Source organism: Semicossyphus pulcher, unplaced genomic scaffold (assembly GCF_022749685.1).
Source record: "Semicossyphus pulcher isolate SPU_LCO1_2020_fin unplaced genomic scaffold, fSemPul1.0.p SCAF_11, whole genome shotgun sequence".
Classification (NCBI taxonomy): Eukaryota; Metazoa; Chordata; class Actinopteri; order Labriformes; family Labridae; genus Semicossyphus; species Semicossyphus pulcher.
In genome coordinates this window covers 30619812-30637459 of record NW_027211615.1, presented here as the reverse complement: position 1 = coordinate 30637459, position 17648 = coordinate 30619812, and the positions used below count along the sequence as shown (strand labels likewise).

The 17648-nt window shown below is 47.6% G+C and overlaps 2 protein-coding genes across 4 annotated transcripts in view; both read right to left on the bottom strand.

Moving 5' to 3' along the window:
- The window catches only part of LOC138585146 (pleckstrin homology domain-containing family G member 3-like), a 39895-nt gene extending 31651 nt beyond the window's left edge, over positions 1-8244 (bottom strand). For both annotated transcript variants that reach the window (XM_069657415.1, XM_069657417.1), the window contains exons 1-2: positions 8161-8244; positions 5393-5446 (exon numbers count right to left, since the gene is read on the bottom strand). In XM_069657415.1, the coding sequence (XP_069513516.1) occupies positions 5393-5435 (43 nt within the window). In that variant the 5' untranslated portion in view covers positions 5436-5446; positions 8161-8244. The remainder of the gene's footprint in view (positions 1-5392; positions 5447-8160) is intronic.
- A 3434-nt stretch (positions 8245-11678) lies between these two features.
- On the bottom strand, positions 11679-17127 carry LOC138585162 (kunitz-type protease inhibitor 1-like). Of its 2 annotated transcripts, none has more exons than XM_069657440.1 (10): positions 16464-17127; positions 15380-15540; positions 14863-15004; positions 14150-14320; positions 14008-14043; positions 13782-13910; positions 13612-13662; positions 13365-13535; positions 12428-12493; positions 11679-12320 (listed from the first exon to the last, which is right to left on the bottom strand). In XM_069657440.1, exons 1-10 carry the CDS (start codon positions 16903-16905, stop codon positions 12139-12141), a joined length of 1551 nt encoding a protein of 516 aa, XP_069513541.1. In that variant the 5' UTR covers positions 16906-17127; the 3' UTR covers positions 11679-12138. The 2 variants fall into 2 exon arrangements, with proteins under 2 accessions (XP_069513541.1, XP_069513542.1); XM_069657441.1 differs by having other exon boundaries at positions 16479-17127.
- Positions 17128-17648: the final 521 nt, after the last annotated feature.

Sequence of the window (17648 nt, the reverse complement as noted above, 5' to 3'; positions counted from 1 at the left end):
AACTGCAGACAGATCTCACGTGACTGCGTCCATGTCTCTTAATACTGCATTACCCATGATACCTAGCTGCTGTTGCTATGGGAAAGAATCACAAAGAGATTCTGAATCAGAGGTTTAATTCCTTCACATTGTTTCTGAATCCATTCAAAAGTAAACTTAACTGAGCTTCAGCTTTAACTTCAGCTCAGCCTTAGCATGTAGCTCTGTGTAGGCTGCTTGTTAGTGAAATGCACCCTGGGAGTCGTGGTTTACATCAGTCAGTCTGAAACTCTGAACCTGAGCAGCAGAACACAGCAGTCACTCTCTGAGGAGGAAACAGGACACAACTGCAGAACCCTGTTTCAGATGTTTCACTCAGACTCTGAGCTCACACACACACACACACATTTAATCGTCTCTGTGAACGCTTCAGGATGCATGTTTGTCAGAAAGTTTGTGTTTAAATAAATTGAGTTGATCTCAGATCTCTCAGACCAGGTCGTATGGAAACGACAGACTGAAGGAGTGACGACCTGCAGATCAGCTGATTTGTTTGTTTGTTTGTCTCGAAGCGTCTCGGGGGGGGGGCGGGGTTTACGAGGCAGAATAATGGCCGACTGTTCTGGAGACACAGTGGCGTTCTTTGGCCACGACGTCTCATCCTGATGCCACAGATTCATGTTGTGACTTCAGCTACAATCAAACTTCCATCAGGGGGGGCAACACGTCTGACATGCTGCCCCGTTACCTCAGCTCCTCCTTCAAACAGCACATTTCTAAAGGGAGTTCTGTATAATGATGTGGCTCATTTCTCTGCTGACTTCAGATCTGCAGCAGGTCAGGTTTAATCGTCTCTCTCTAGTGACTCATGATCGGTCGGTTACAGACAGGAAGAGACATTTAGTGCTGACACGTTCCTCAGGAGGTGCATCACTTCCTGTTTGGCTCTGGCTGATCTGCTATCAGCTGGTGAGTCACTCTGTTTACCTGTAAGTGTTTCTTCTCCCCCTCCTCTCAGCGGGGGAGGTAACCGAATGAGGATTATCAGGAAGGAGGGCCAGAGTTCCTGCGTGCCTCAAATGCCTCGCTGTGGGAGGATTAACCCCTTGTCTCCCAGCTGCTCACTGAGGTTTGTGCAGACCAGGAAGACCCTGATCACATGACCTTCAGTCCACCTGAACCTGATCTGAAGTCAGTTCTAACCCGGATCTCTGCAGGCTGCACACACGCACACACACACACACACACACACACACACACACGTTTAACATTCTAGAAGCATAATAATCATAATAATTTAAATAACAAAGATAAAAAGGTCTGAGGTCTGTGTAACGAAACAAATCTTTACACTGTGCACAAAACTGAATACAAACTCTGTTCATGTTCAGGGTTCGGTCCATCATGCTGTCGCGTTTACCATCGCCTCCTCATGACAGGAAGTCTGCAGGACATGCATGAAGTCTGTGTGATGTCCCCACAAGTCAACTAAGCAAACACGTGTGTGTGTGTGTGTGTGTGTGTGTGTGTGTGTCTGTGTGTGTGTGTGTGTCTGTGTGTGTGTGTGCGTGTGTGTGTGCGCGTGTGTGTCTGTGTCTGTGTGTGTGTGTGTGTGTGTGTCTGTGTCTGTGTGTGTCTGTGTGTGTGTGTCTGTGTGTGTGTGTCTGTGCGTGTGTGTGTGTGTGTCTGTGTGTGTGTGCGTGTGTGTGTGCGTGTGTGTGTGTGTGTCTGTGTGTGTGTGCGTGTGTGTGTGCGCGTGTGTGTGTGTGTGTGTGTGTGTGTGTCTGTGTCTGTGTCTGTGTGTGTGTGTGTGTCTGTGTCTGTGTGTGTCTGTGTGTGTGTGTGTGTGTGTGTGCATGTGTGTGTGTGCGTGTGTGTGTGTGCGTGTCTGTGTGTGTGTGTGCGTGTGTGTGTGTGTGCGTGTGTGTGCGTGTGTGTGTGTGTCGGTGTGTGTCTGTGTGTGTGTGTCTGTGTGTGTGTGTGTGTGTGTGTGTGTGTGTGTGCGTGTGTGTGCGTGTGTGTGTGTGTCTGTGTGTGTCTGTGTGTGTGTGTCTGTGTGTGTGTGTGTGTCTGTGTCTGTGTCTGTGTCTGTGTGTGTGTGCGTGTGTGTGTGTGCGCGCGCGTGTGTGTGTGTGTGTGTGTGTGTGTGTGTCTGTGTCTGTGTGTGTGTGTGTGTCTGTGTCTGTGTGTGTCTGTGTGTGTGTGTGTGTGTGTGTGTGTGTGTGTGCGTGTGTGTGTGTGTGTGTCTGTGTGTGTGTGTGCGTCTGTGTGTGTCTGTGTGTGTGCGCGCGCGTGTGTGTGTAATCTGTAATAATAGAGATTAAGCAGTGAGTTAATCCCTCACAGTGAGAGAAGAGAACCAGCAGAGATTCACAACTAACATACCTGAATCTGTTGTCATAGCAACAAGTCGTCAAACCTGCCGTCCAACATGAACCAGTTTAAACCTGCAAACTGATACAAACCAGCTCCAGTAAACACACCAATATAATCCAGTATGAACTCTACAAACCAGTATGAACCAGTCTGTACATAAACCAGCAGAACCAGTGTGAAACCTACTAAACAATGACAAACCAGCTAATTATAAACCAGAACAGACAAGAACCAAATCCTGGGAGAGCACTAATGTAAACCAGTATGAACCCTGGAGACCAGTATAACCACTCTTTAGTCATGAACCAGTTTAAAGTCTGCAAACTGATACAAACCAGCTCCAGTAAACACACCAGTACAAACAGTATTAAACCAGTATAAACCAGGGTTTATGTTGGTGACGTAGCTGCTCTTACGTAACACAGTTAGAGTCAGCTGGTTTCCATGGCGATAAAGACTCTGGTCATGTGACCTGCGATTAGCTTCAAGTGAATGGATGTAGAGACAGACAGGAAGTGACACACACACACACACACACACATCCAATAATCAGGATCAAAGAGATGCAGGTTTACCACCAACCAAACTTATTTAAAAAAACAGCTACTTTAAGCAACAAGTGTTTTACAGTATTACCGTCATTGTTATCATGTTTACATCTGACTGTCTAACATGAAGCTCTCTGATTGGTTGTTCTGCACACCAGCTTCTGATCAGAATCAATGTTGAATTACCTGAGTGAGCATCAGCTGATTGATGGTCCCCAGATGACTCTGATCTGACTGGAAAACGCTGTAAAATCCCAGCTTAACTCAAACAGGGCGCAGAGCGACGAGGGTCCCACTGAAACCAGGTCTGATCAGGTCTGAGTCTGCTCAGGTCTACCTGCAGCTCTGACAGGAGGGGGCGGGGCTTAATCCAATCAGTGTGAGGGGAGGAGGGTGACACGCCCCCTGCTGGCTGCTTACTGTCTCTCTCTCCCTGACGTCTGTCTGTCATCCACCTGTCGCTCTGCAGCTCCACCTGGCTCAGCACAATTATTAATTTTGTCTTTAACCCTTCGAGCTCTGCCACAGGAGCAGTCCCCCAGCGCAAACACTGTGTTTATTATTGTTTTATTGTGCTTTTACAGTGCATGTAGCACAACATGATGATGTCATCAAGGAGGCACGAAGTGACGGTGAGGGAAGTGTTAGTGAGCAGAGGTCTCTCTCTGCTACACTTTAATATTACATCATCAATAAATGAAAACAATGCTGCAGCTGTCATCTGCTGCTGGGAGACGACAGACCGACCAATCACAGCTCGAGGCTGATGACCACTGACCATCACAGAGCGCTAACACAGGATGCTAACACAGAGCTCTATCACAGAGCGCTAACACAGAGAGCTATCACAGAGTGCTAACACAGAGCTCTATCACAGAGCGCTAACACAGAGCTCTATCACAGAGTGCTAACACAGAGAGCTATCACAGAACGCTAACACGGAGAGCTATCACAGAGTGCTAACACAGGATGCTAACACAGAGCTCTAACACAGAGTGCTAACACAGAGAGCTATCACAAATAGCTAACACAGGATGCCAACACAGAGCTCTATCACAGAGCGCCAACACAGAGGGCTATCACAGAGCGCTAACACAGAGCTCTATCACAGAGCGCCAACACAGAGGGCTATCACAGAGCGCTAACACAGAGAGCTATCACAAATAGCTAACACAGGATGCCAACACAGAGCTCTATCACAGAGCGCCAACACAGAGGGCTATCACAGAGCGCTAACACAGAGAGCTATCACAAAATGCAAACACAAAGTGCTATCACAGGGCGCTAACACAAAGTGCTAACACAGAGAGCTAACACAGAGCGCTAACACAAAGTGCTATCACAGGGCGCTAACACAAAGTGCTAACACAGAGAGCTAACACAGAGCGCTAACACAAAGTGCTATCACAGAGCGCTATCACAAGGCGCTAACACAAAGTGCTAACACAGAGAGCTAACACAGAGTGCTAACACAGGATGCTAACACAGGATGCTAACACAGAGCTCTATCACAGAGTGCCAACACAGAGAGCTATCACAGAGTGCTAACACAGGATGCTAACACAGAGCTCTATCACAGAGTGCCAACACAGAGAGCTAACACAGAGAGCTAACACAGGATGCTAACACAGAGCTCTATCACAGAGCGCCAACACAGAGAGCTATCACAGAGCGATAACACAGAGTGCTAACACAGGATGCTAACACAGGATGCTAACACAGAGCTCTATCACAGAGCGCCAACACAGAGAGCTATCACAGAGTGCTAACACAGGATGCTAACACAGAGCTCTATCAAAGGGAGCTAACACAGAGAGCTATCACAGAGCGATAACACAGAGCTCTATCATAGAGAGCTAACACAGAGCGCTAACACAAAATGCTAACACAGAGCGCTAACACAAAGTGCTAACAACAACGTTTAGAAACAGGAACAAAATAAAGAATTCTCATCAGCCTTCAACAGAAGTGAAAGTAAAAATAAACAAACACAAACAGGATGTGACACACAGGGCGAGGGGAGATAAACGAGGCGTTCAGGACACGTAGAGTTCACTATCGACAGTGTGAGGCTCACTGTGACGCTGCTCATCATCATCCTCAGCTTCATCACATGGACCTCTTCAGAGCGCCAAACTCTGACTGTACAGCCAAAACAGTGAGGTCAGACAGCTCAGAGAGACAGACAGGCAGGGAGACAGACAGGCAGACAGCAGCTCAGCGAGACAGACAGGCGTCTTTTGTCCTCTGCTGTGAGAGCTGCTGGTTCCCTCCACAACAAAGAAGAAAGACAGCTCACATCTACATAGACAACAACAGAGACGGGTCACAGCTGAAGACAGACGGGCATGACAGACAGACAGGCAGCCAGACAGACAGGCAGGCAGAGAGTCTCCACCATCAAACAAGCGGCCATGTTTCCTGTCGGGTGTGAGTCAGTGATGACATCACGCACATCAACATTTAAAACGAGAGGACGAGGGTCTCACCTGCATCCATGTGGACGTCATGGGGGGTGGAGTCTTCAGGCATCACACCGTCACCTACACACACACACACACACACACACACACACACACACACACACACGAGGCAGTGTTTTGGTGTGACAGTATGACTGATGGAGACGTTCAGAGACATGAGATGAGCTGATGATAAACACAGTAGTTTAAATGAACAGCAGGAGGTCATCAGAGTTCTGTTTGTGTCACAACAGAGACGAGAAACCTGAGCTCTGAGTGTGTGTGTGTGTGTGAGTGAGTGTGTGTGCGTGTGTGTGTGTGTGTGTGTGAGATTTGTCGTCCTCTGTAGGTGTTCTAACGTCTACTGGTACTGATTTTCAGGACTCGTGACTCGACTTGGACTCGCACATTGACGGCATTCGGACTTGGAAGATGGAAAGGAGGACTCGGACTTATTTATTGATAAGGACTGTTTAATTGTTTTGAATAATAATTTAGTCAGTTTCGAACGAGAGCTGGCACATGTGCTCACCTGCATGTGCTCACCTGCATGCATTTCACCTGCATGTTTGTTCAGAGAGGATCCATGAAACTCACAGTTCAGGAAGTACATCAGAGTCTGTGTGTGTGTGTGTGTGTGTGTGTGGGTGTGGGTGTGGGTGTGTGTGTGTGTGTGTGTGTGAGTGTGTGTGTGTGTGTGTGTCAGCCTGTGGTTTGTCAGGTGTTGCTGGTCAGGTGACATCACCTAGTCAGCTGTCTGTATCTGTTCAGACGGTGATGAGGGCAAAACAAACCCGGTTCTGTGAGGACGGAGACCAGGACAGACCGGCTCCCAGACACCACAGCGTCAGCAGGAAGTGATGTCATCTTTATGTGTCTGATATCTGATGAACCTGACGTCCAGGTGTGTTTATGGAAACAGAACCAACCATCAGGCGACCCCCCAGTGTCGGTCCAGAATCAGACAAGTAGCAATTTAATCATTCCACATCAGACCACCGTCCGTCCACTTCCTGTCTCACAGGAAGTCAGTGAGCGGAGGTTATTTTTACCTTTACCTCCATCAGCAAACAGACGGAGACCCTCAGAGAGACCACAGACCGGTGTGATCCAGTTTACCAACGACTGTCTGATACGAGCAGAAACCTGCAGGCTGAATGAAGCCAACACGAGTGTCAAACCCTGCAGTTCCTCTGGTGTCCACTTGAGGCTGCCTCCAGCAGTGAGTCAGTCCCCATAGAGCCCCATGTTAAACTTTACAGCAGAAATAAACATGTTTACAGCCTGGTACAAAAAACAGTTTGGGTCTCTATAGCTCATTTCTCTCTTCATGACAACTGTACGGGGAGAATCTTTATACAGCTCACCTGTTTACATTATATTAAGGCTTAAAGTGATGCAGCATTAGGGGCGTGGCCTCTTTGAGTGACAGCTGGGAGCTGCTAGCTGTCTGCTAGGTGTCCCCTCAGCTAACTCAGTCACTGAACGTAACCTCTGGGCCGTGTTTGTGCTGTTGGAGCCTTTTGGAGATTTGTTCATGTAAATATCAGACAGATAATCTGTGTGTGCGCTTTATTGGACGAACAGACCGTCCAACACGTCTCACACACTGTTCTTACGCTCATTGTTTTATTTATATGTTAGCACTGATTAGCAGCTACCTGTGTCTCAGCTCACTGTACCTGCTTGTTAGCTCGTTCAGTGTTTAACGGTGATGAATTTTTGGGGCCCTAATTATTGTATAAAATTCATTTTTTAATTTTATATGTGGGTTAGATTTGTTCAGGATAAATGACACACACACACACACAGACACACACACACACACACAAACATCAACACCAACAACAACAACGTGTAAAAATTACGTTTTATAAGAGCTGATGTTAAACCCTGCGACAGACGAGCTGACAGATGCTCTGCCTCTACACTCTAATTGGACTGTACTTATATAGCGCTTTTCTAGTCTTTGCGACCACTCAAAGCTGCTTTTACACTACATATCACATTCACCCATTCACACACTGATGGCAGAGGCTGCTACGTAAAGTGCCCAACTGTCAATCAGATATCACATTCATACCCGTTGGCTATGCTCTAACTCAAATGTCCGTTTGAAAAATGCTGCATTTAATGTTTTCTGCTTTCCGTTAGAGGCACAGAGATCTGCTCACCTGTCCCGGACACTCCTCCGACTCGGTTTAACCCACTGTTCATTTCGGCACAGCACATTTCACCGAGCAGCTCTTACTGTGATGAAATGAGAGAACAGTTCAGACTTGTCTCTCTGTTCCTCGGTACAGTTTATGGTAGGGCGTGTTGGGAGGCGAAGTGCTGCGAAGGAATCCGGATAACGTTAAATTAAACGAACACTCAGCGCTCTGATGTGCACATGATGAGAGCTGAATCACAGATTGACCCCACCTGATTCTTAATGTACCAGGTTACACTGTCAGAAGTGGACGTTTGTTTGAGACACGCACGTAATCTTTAAATGTCGAGATTTCTTTACGGAGTTCTGCACTAACCCTAACTTGGAGCCGCACGCGCGGACAGCGAACTTTAAGTTGTAGAAAGTTTGTCACACTGAGTTTGTGAATGATTGTGATTGTTCATCCCTGTGAATGTTAGAACCCGGAGCAGGAATCACACACACTTCCGTGTAGACCGGGCTCAGCGGGGTGAGAGAGAGACAGGATCCATCAGTCAGACTGTCAGGAACTCTCAGAACCACCACACAAGAACTGTCTCACGTTAGTGTGTGACCGGAAACACGCAGAGAAAGACACACTCACCTCAGCGACCTTTACTTGGAAACAACTTCAGCGCTCTTCATCAGCTGCATCCACTCTGCTCCTCTGTGAGCCTGTCTGTCTGACTCACTGTCTGTCTGTCTGTCTGCCTGCAGGGCTGCGGGTGCATCCGGACACTCTGCGCATGCGCCTCATTTAAAAGAAGGACTTGCACTGGATTTGTTGTCAGTGAGTGCAGGTCACAGGCTGTCATCAAGCTCGTCTATGCTCCATGAATCACACATGACACGTGCATGATGTGTAACACACATCATAACCCTGACCCCTCACAGGTTGACCATGGGCCAAGACCCAAAGTTTAACACATCGGTGCCATCTGGGCGGGCAAATTCCAGTTATGATTTTTTAATTCCTACACATCAAAATCTTTCAAGATCATCTTTCTGTCTTTGTATCTTCTCCCTGGACGGCTGGCCGTCTGTAGATACTTAAGCTCCTCGGTTCTGTTTGAAGAAACGATAACTAATACAGATATTTGATCTACCTGTGGCAGATTTACAGGTGTGAGTCACAGACTTTTTCACGAATCATTCATTTTTTTCCCTAATACCTTATACCTATAATACCTACACATTTGTTGTTGTTCTTGCTTATTGAATTACTGTCATAGTTAACACATGTATTGTTTGTTGCAGGCCAGCATATGGAGACATATACTGCCCATCAGCTGCCCTGTTCACAGCAGTCACTAGGCTAGCTCTGAATTTGAATCAGACACAACAAACCTGTGCCCTGATGATAAGGTTAAGTGCTCGGTGAAGAAACCCCTCCCCTTGTGCCCTCATCCTAATACTTATACTTAACCTACCACATGACCCTTGGTCATCACCGCAACCCAAACAGCACTGACACGTTCGACAGACCCAGGCTCCGTCATACGGGCATACAGAGAGAAGAGTTTGTGTAGAGAGGTGTGCTGGAAAGAAGACGGGGAAGGCAGAGCCAGGGTGAGGCGGCCTGTCCGGGGCCAGCACTCACCCCCGCCGGATCGGGCTGTACGCTCTGCCTCCCCCAAAGAGAGGAGAGAGGAGAGAGCGAGGAAGATGAGGGATTAAGGCTAAAGTAGGTAAGGGTAACTCTAACCCCAAGCTGACACTACCTACCCTACCACAGGGCTTTGAACGGTCCCACAACTCAAACTTTTAGTTAGAAGGGCAGCGAGAGGCAGCACATCAGGGTTATCAAGTGAGCACCTCCCTTCACCAGTGTTTTGTCAAGTTAGACCCACGACACCTCTGGGAGGCTCAGCAGTTAGCTCTGGTGTCCCAGAGCCTCCATGCTAGCTCTCACCGCCCATAACAACACTCGTACTATCAAATCCTGATGAACATCCTAACACTGCAACTGTTCCTGGTGCCAACGCGACGTACGGAGAAGGAACAGCGTAAAGAAGGATTACTGTTACATTTGTTTGGCATTATTTCTCCTCATCCAAATCCACTGACTTGTTCTCACGGCTTCCTCTGACATCTCCTTTACTGCCTTTCACAGACTCTGTCCACGCACTCCCAGTTCTCCCAGTTCTCCCAGTAATGAGATGGTTGATGGTGCTATGAACCCTCTGCATCCCACTTCTACAGGACTAACCCTAACCTTCGATCCTCGCTGTTCAGCTTCTGCTGCCAAACCTGCGTCCAAGCTTTTTCCTTTCCGACGCCTCCTCCACTGTCGCCTTCTACCTTCAGTTCCTGCCGCTGAACATTTTAAAACCTGGTTATGACTCCATGTGTACCGACCCTGTGACAGACTGATCTTACAACCTGACAGAATATGCCTCAAGCTGTCTGTCTCCGAACACGATGGGCACGACGGGTCCCCTTCTACCCAACATGGTAGGTTCTGGGGTGATGGCAGCACGTCGTAAGCAGCCCCTATCAGGAACTTGGTCTGACTATCCTCCACACTCCACAGGTCCCTCCAGCTGAGCTTCCTCTTCTCTACGCTCTCTCAGTTCATCCACTGTCCCTGCTTAGCCTGAGCCACAGCCTTAGTACACCTTCCACCTTCCTCTTGTTGGCGTACCTGCTCCACCAGCAGCTTCCTTCCTTCTCTGGGACTTGCTTTGCTCCACGTTGGTGTACTCGAGCTAACGGCAAACTGGGACGATGTCAACAGAATCACATTAAGAGAAGATAAATATAAATGTGATTTGTTTTCACTTCTAATTTACCATCACATCTCATAACTATATAGCAACCACATACTACCAACACAGAACACTATGTAGCTGCTGACCGTCACAGTTCACTGCAGAGTTGAATATGAAGCTCTGCGTCTCTGAGACGATGTCATGGCCGCAGCACATCAATCTTTCATCACATGTTTGCTTGTGATGAGCTCAGTGTTGATCTTTAGTCTGTAGGATGTTATATTATTATGCCCCACTTTATTCACCCTGTATGGACTTATTGAACAGCATGCGCACAGTCAAACACTTCATCATGTTCATCACTGTTTATGATGTTGGCTGTTTCTGTGCTCAGATCATTCAAAGGCACAAAATGTTCACAAAATATGAAAAGCTGCTCCTGAAGAAAGGCTGTCACATTTTAGTCTTCTTATATCGACCCTATAGACAACTTAGGACAGGTAAGGTTTTGCCCTCTCAGATGGACAAAGGGGAGAACATGTCCAAGGACCCCTCATCATCACAGCACAGATTAAGACGATGCTTGCTCCCATCTGCACTCTTAGATCAAACTCTTTGTCTCTCTGTCTCACAGTGATAAACAAACATGTTAATCTCACTGACTTTGTTCAGACTGCTCTCACCTGAACAACAGTTATACTGTTCAACCTGCTGATCCGACAAGCTTTCAGCTGATTAACAGTCAGACAGCTGCAGGTCTGAGTGAGCCGAGTGATCGATGACAGACTGACGTCATGTGTCACAATCAGATCACTTTCTATTGGTCCAGAGCTCACGTGGGCGGGAGTAATGGACACAAAATGCTTGTTTCATTGGAGCAAATGGTCCTCATCTGTACACATGCAGTTTGTAATGATGCAGCACAATTTTATAATTTATTATACATTTATTGTAATTGCTGCTCTGCAGAACACAGATCCAGCTGTTCTTCTTCTGTGGTATTTTCTATACCTTCCTTTCACCCTCTTTGACTCTGTTACTGAAAAATGCACCTGAGTGTGTGTGTGCGTGTGCGTGTGCGTGTGTGTGTACCTATTGTGCGTGTGTGGTGCAGAGGTCACAGCTGTCTCCACCTGAGATTTGAATCTGATTTGAATTTAAAGCTGCAGTAATACGTGTTTGACCAGCAGGGGGCAGCAGAGCTCCACAACCAGCTGACAGACCATCAGAATGTGTGTGTGTGTGCGCGCGCGTGTGTGTGCGTGTGTGTGTGTGTGTGTGTGTGTGCGTGTGCGTGCGTGTGTGCCCGTGTGTGCCCGTGTGTGTGCGTGTGTGCCCGTGTGTGCGTGTGTGTGTGTGTGCGCGTGTGCGCGCGTGTGTGTGCGTGCGCTGGGAACAAACTGAGCTGGTATCATTTTAACAAACAAAACTTTAATTCGACATGATGAAGGAGGAGAGACGGTCTGACAGCGTGTGGTCTGAAACATGTAGAAGCGCTGAACATCATCATCGTTTCATCAACACATCAAAGATTCATCGGAAACAAACGTGTCAATAAGTTTCACTCAAACAGTTCAAACTTTATCAAACTGCAGATTAAAAACGGTACAGAGAAGGTGGCGGCCGTTACAAACACCCTGAGAGGATTCAAACACACTAAACTTTATATGTACAGCCAAACATTTACATTTGAAACATAAAACCTGAGACCCAAACACGGACATCATTCAGACATTAACGTCAGCAGGAACCCAGCACACTGTGAAAACAACCAGCAGCTGTTTCAATAAAGTTTTAAATCAAACCTGAGGTTAAAAAAAACAGCTGCTGGTGACAGCGGTGATGACCTCACACAGGAGGTGGTCATGATGTCATGCAGGTTTGGTAGTGCTGTTGTAGACGAGTGTGTCCTGCTCGGACAGTGCCACGTGGGCGGGGCCAGTGGCAACGGGCCTATGGGAGCGCTCCTTCCTGTTCTTGAGGAAACAGTAGGTGAGGATCGCCAGCAGAGCCAAGATGGCCACCGACAGCAGGACAGCCAACGCGATGTTTCCTGTGGAGACAGTGATGTCACTTCCTGTCAGCTGTTTTCCTGCTACACTGTAAAAAGTGATCAGATTACAAATAAAATGTTTGAACATGATTTATGACATTTCTCACCAGAGTCACTTTCTTCTTCTTCTGTCTCATAACGATCAAACATCCCTCTGAAGAACACACTGCGCTCTGCACACACACACACACACACACACACACACACACACACACACACACACACACACACACACACACACACACACACACACACACACACTTTATGTTTGGATATTAATCAGAGTATATGTGTACATGTTTACAATAAATAAAATAATATAATGTCCTGTTTATACACATTTGGACATGTTTAATATTGGATAAATTATCATTAATATTAATGTGTGTGTTTATGCATGTGTACCAATGACTGTATATATAGATGGACGACGTGTCTCCATCTGCTCTCATTGTATGAAAGTGATGTTAAAACAGCCCTGTGATAGGCGCTGCCATCTTGCGATGGTGACGTCATACGGAGCCAGAGTCTGCGCAGTAGAGATCGGCGAGTGAAGCGGCCGTAGCCACTTCCGCTAACCCAAACACACACTTAACTTACCGAAACAACAGCAAGGATCCCGCACGCCGGCGTGTTTAACAGCAGAACAGCTTCTTGTGTTGGTCTGAGGTTAAAGTTCACAGGTATGGAAACTTCAGTGACTGTAGTGATTGTTTTAGTTACGTCTCCTCTCGCGGATCGTCCTCCACACAGAAACCATGTTGGAGAAAAATGTATTTGACGTGTATTTTGATTTTATAGTTTGACTCATGTCCCATCTGTTAACATGGAGGAGGCGGGCTTTAGGAGCTATACTGCAGCCAGTCAGCAGGGGGCGCTAGAGAAGGTTTGGACTCACTGTTAGGGAGCTGTCATGTCGGCCATCTTTTTATACAGTCTATGGTGTGTACATTTTTGTTTTTATCACTGTATGTGTATATATGTACATGTGTTTTAGTTCATGTGAATCAGTACATGTGTATTAGCACATGTGTACTGCAGTACCGGTGACCCCGCTGCAGGTGTCGCTGCACTTGTTTTCCTCCTCGAAGTTGTTTTCGTTCCCATCACAGCCTCCGTAGGTGAAACGGGAACACTTCCTGTCCAGTGGGTCGTAGTACCAGCGGGTGTGACTCGCCCGACACGGGCCGGTGAGGGGGGGCTCCGAGCACCTAGCTGGGGAGGGGCAATTATTAGCATGTAGCGTGTTAGCTTCCTGTGATAGCAGGTGTTCAGAGATAAAGACACTGACCTTTCCTCTCGTTCACATTGATGCTCAGCAGGCGGGTGAAGGTCTGATTCACTGAGGAGGAGGAGGAGGGGGTGTCACTGCTGGGGGGGGGGGGGGGGGGGCAGAGTGTGTGTGTGTGTGTGTGTGTGTGTGTGTGTGTGTGTGTGTATGTGTGTGAGTGTGTGTGTTACGTTTGCTGCAGTGCTCCTCATCCGACCCGTCGCTGCAGTGCTTTACGCCGTCACACTCCAGGCTTCTGTCCAAACAGCAGCCGCTGCTGCAGCTCAGCTGAGCTGGACGACACGCCACACCACACTCCTCTGAACACACACACACACACACACACACACACACATTAACCTGTATACCTGTAACATGTAGCAGAGCTAGTATGAGGAGGTGCATTATGGGACTAACCAGCAGCAGGCAGAGCGACGCTCCTCTCTGACGTCGCTACAGACACACAAACACAAGTATTAAGCAAGTATCACTAATGTGGTGTTTACTGTGTATACAGGTGTGTAGTGTGTGCACAGGTGTACAGGTGTCAGTTGGTTACCTGTGACGCCGCTGCAGGCAGACACACACTCTTCCTTGGACAGGAAGTTGTTGTTGTTTTGTTTACAGCCTCCAAACACAAATGGTTCACATTCGGTCGAAGCAATGTCGTAACGCCAGCGAGGGAACGCAGCGCGACACGGCCCCACCTTCACCGGAGCACGACAGTACACTGAGAGACAGACAGGAGAGAGACAGACAGACAGACAGACAGGAGAGAGAGTGAGAGACAAGCTTTGAGACAGAGACATGGAGCAGGGAGTGCCGTCATGTTGGCTGTGTCGACACACTGTAGTGTTTACGATGTGTCTGCAGACGTCTCGGGTTGCTCAACATGAAACTGATCTAAACATTCAGGTTCAGTGTGTGTGTGTGAGTGTGAGTGTGTGTGTTTGTGTGTGTGTGTGTGAGTGTGTCTGTGAGTGTGTCTGTGAGTGTGTGAGTGTGAGTGTATGTGTGTGAGAGCGTGTGGCAGGTATTCCAGTCCAACCAGTTTCAGTGGAGGTGTGACTCAAACACATACACTGATTCACTCCACTTAACATCAAAACAGCAAGTTGAACTGATCAATAACCTGTTAATTAAACAGTTGAACTGATCAATAACCTGTTAATTAAACAGTTGATCTGATCAATAACCTGTAACCATAACGTCTCTTCAGTGACATATAAGCCCATCATTCATATTTAGACTACATTTCCCATGAGCACTCACAGCTGGTCAGCTCGGGGCTGAGGACGAGCACGGTGACCTTGGCGGCGTGTGATTGGTTGTTGGAGTCGGTGACGGTCAGCTGGAAGACGTAGGAGCCCGGCTGCAGGTCGGAGAGTCTCACCTGGTCAGGTAGATCTGTGTTCTGCAGAATCCAATTCAAAAATAACTTGATTTAAAGGTGCACTCACCTGGTGTTCAGTTAAAGTTCAGTTTGTTCTAATTTTAAGTACTTTGTTTACTCATTCTTTCCCCACAGAGACAAAAGGAAGCAGCTGAGGTCACCTGCACACTCACCTGTACAGGTACACACAGCCACGTTTGTGCTGAAAAACGAGGCAGACTTAAACGTAGAGAATTTAAATGGAATTTGGTGGCATGGGGCCGCTCCAAATATCACTGATAAGGGTAATTGTTCTGAATGTGGTACAATCAGACTTCCTGTTTCTCTCCAGCTGATATCCTGTTGGTTCCCTCTACCTGTGTTAAGCCCCGCCCCCTGTGACTCAGCAGTGTGTACCTCCATCTTGACTCCGTCATTTCCGCTCAGCTGAGTCCAGTGATAGTGTGCGATCTGGGCGTCGCCTAGCGCCAGGCTCTCAATGCCATTGAGTGTCACTGTGTGTCCGGGCTGAACGATGACATCACGACCTGCGATGGCGATGGGTGGAGCCTGCTCACCTAGAGACACAGTGATGTCACAGAGAAGTTTACGAACACAGATTGTGTGTTTATAAAGTATATAGGACACATAGGTCACATGACCCGAGCCCATCTGATTATGTGATTCACTGAGCACCGAGGGAACCAATCACAGCAAAGATATGACACACAGGTCAAACATGGAGGGTTTTTAGATTGATTTGATTTTAGACTCGACTACATGTTCCTCTGTTGCTAGGAAACATCTTTAGCTCTGTCCAATCAGAAGCAACCAGCCATGTAAACAAGAAGTTAATGTAGATCCACAGGACGGTGACTTTGATTAAAACACGTACTGGATGCATGTGTGAATGCTTCCTCCTCCACTGTGAGGTGATGAGCAGGACGCCTCCATCACCACCATCACCCTCATCATCACCAGAGTCCACAGAGAGCAGCATGTCACCTTTCACTTTAACTAACGACCATCCTCTGAAGTTGGTGAGCAGCTAGCTCTTGTTAGCTTTAGCTTGTTAGCTTTAGCTTTTGGAGGACTCTGATTATGTGCTAACTGTGCACGCAGGTAGGCAGGTAAGTCTGCCAATCATCAGACTAATGACAGTGATGATTACCTGTGATGCAACAGATCATTTTAACCATTTAGCGTGCTCTCCTTCTCCCCTCTGAGTACCGCAGGCTGTCTAACACTGTAAACTGTGTGTATCATGTGACATATAGTTTTTTATTTATACTGTCATCGTTTTTTGATCACGTCATCACTTCTCTGTTGTTTTTGTGAGCTGCTGTGAAGTTGATGTTAACAGAGCTCATCTTATCTTACCGTTTATATAATCCAGGTGCACACTCACCTGCAGGGTCTCTCTATTGATCTGAACATTTGTATACTTTAATTTGATATTTTAACTGATGCTGAACCTGTAATAATCCAGGTGTGGACCCACCTGGTCTGGACTCACCTGGTCCCTGCAGGTGTTTCATGAACACGGCCTGTCTGATGTAGCTCTGGTATCCGGCCTGGTTCACGAACCTGCACACGAAGCGGTTCCTGTGGACGCAGTTGAACATGACGCAGGTGTGGTTCTTCGCCGCTGCGGCTCCGGCGCCTTGCGGCTCCAGAAGCGCCAGGTTGCAGCGCAGGTCCTCGCAGCACGCGCGCTCACATGCCTCCGCGGAGCGCACATGCGTGGTGGCCAGCAGAGCCGCTCCCTCCTTCACCGCGTCCTCCGCGTCCAGCACGAAGTTCTTCTGACCGGAGCGGAACGCGCCGCTGCAGTCCGCGTCCTCCGCCGCTCCGGCAACACGCGCGAGGAGGAGGGGGGGGAGGAGGAGGAGGAGGGGAGGCAGCAGGAGAGAGAAAGGGGAGGAAGAGGAGTATGGAGGCATTCTCAGCTGCAGTCGCTGAATGTAGCAGAAAGGACACAGTTCACCGCCTCCTGACGCGTCTCTCCGGTCTGCTCTGACAGTCCCACGCGCCCACAGGAGAGTCGTTTCCGGTGAGTAGTTGATAAAACGGTGGAATCGTTAAAAAGAGGATCCTGTGGGAACAACCTGTGTCTGTGTGTCTCTGCCCAGGTGTGTCTCACCTGCTCACAAACAGGAAGAGAACACACACACTTCTCTCATAGGGCCATTACACCGACGCGCCGCTGACGTCACTCAGGTGTGGTGGCACGATTAATACTTTCTGTCAGCTGTCAATCAATTAAACTTGTTTTATCCCGATGAGTTTCTGTTTGTCTTTTTTTTTTTCCTGAAACAGTTTGAATGAAACTTTTTTGACTCACCAAAACTTTAACTTTACTCACTCCTGTTCATTCTGTTTGTTTACTTGAATCAGAAACTTTATTGGTTTAGATTCTACCTGTGAGTCTCTCACAGCACTGCTCATACTTACACTACCTGTGGATCATGTATTACAGTCTGTTATAAAAGTACAACAAGTCTAAAACATGTGAATATAAAAATGATCCTTTAGATGTTGCATTCAAAGACTTTGACATTGTTGGTGTCAGCGCCTCCTGGTGGACAGGTGAGGAGGTGTTTGGTCTCCTCTTCAGTGAAGCTGCTTTCATGTCGGCTGCAACATGTAACACGTTTAAACACTCATGCTCACACTGAGGAGGAGG

Bases quoted from the DNA above. Each gene is read 5' to 3' on its own strand.
- LOC138585162 (XM_069657440.1), bottom strand. From the start codon at position 16,905: ATGCCTCCATACTCCTCTTCCTCCCCTTTCTCTCTCCTGCTGCCTCCC. The intron at 14,044-14,149 runs GTAACCAACTGA...GTGTGTCTGTAG, and splicing joins TGCCTGCAGCGGCGTCACAG to CGACGTCAGAGAGGAGCGTC. The intron at 12,494-13,364 runs GTACTGCAGTAC...GTGTGTGTGCAG, and splicing joins CACCTGCAGCGGGGTCACCG to AGCGCAGTGTGTTCTTCAGA.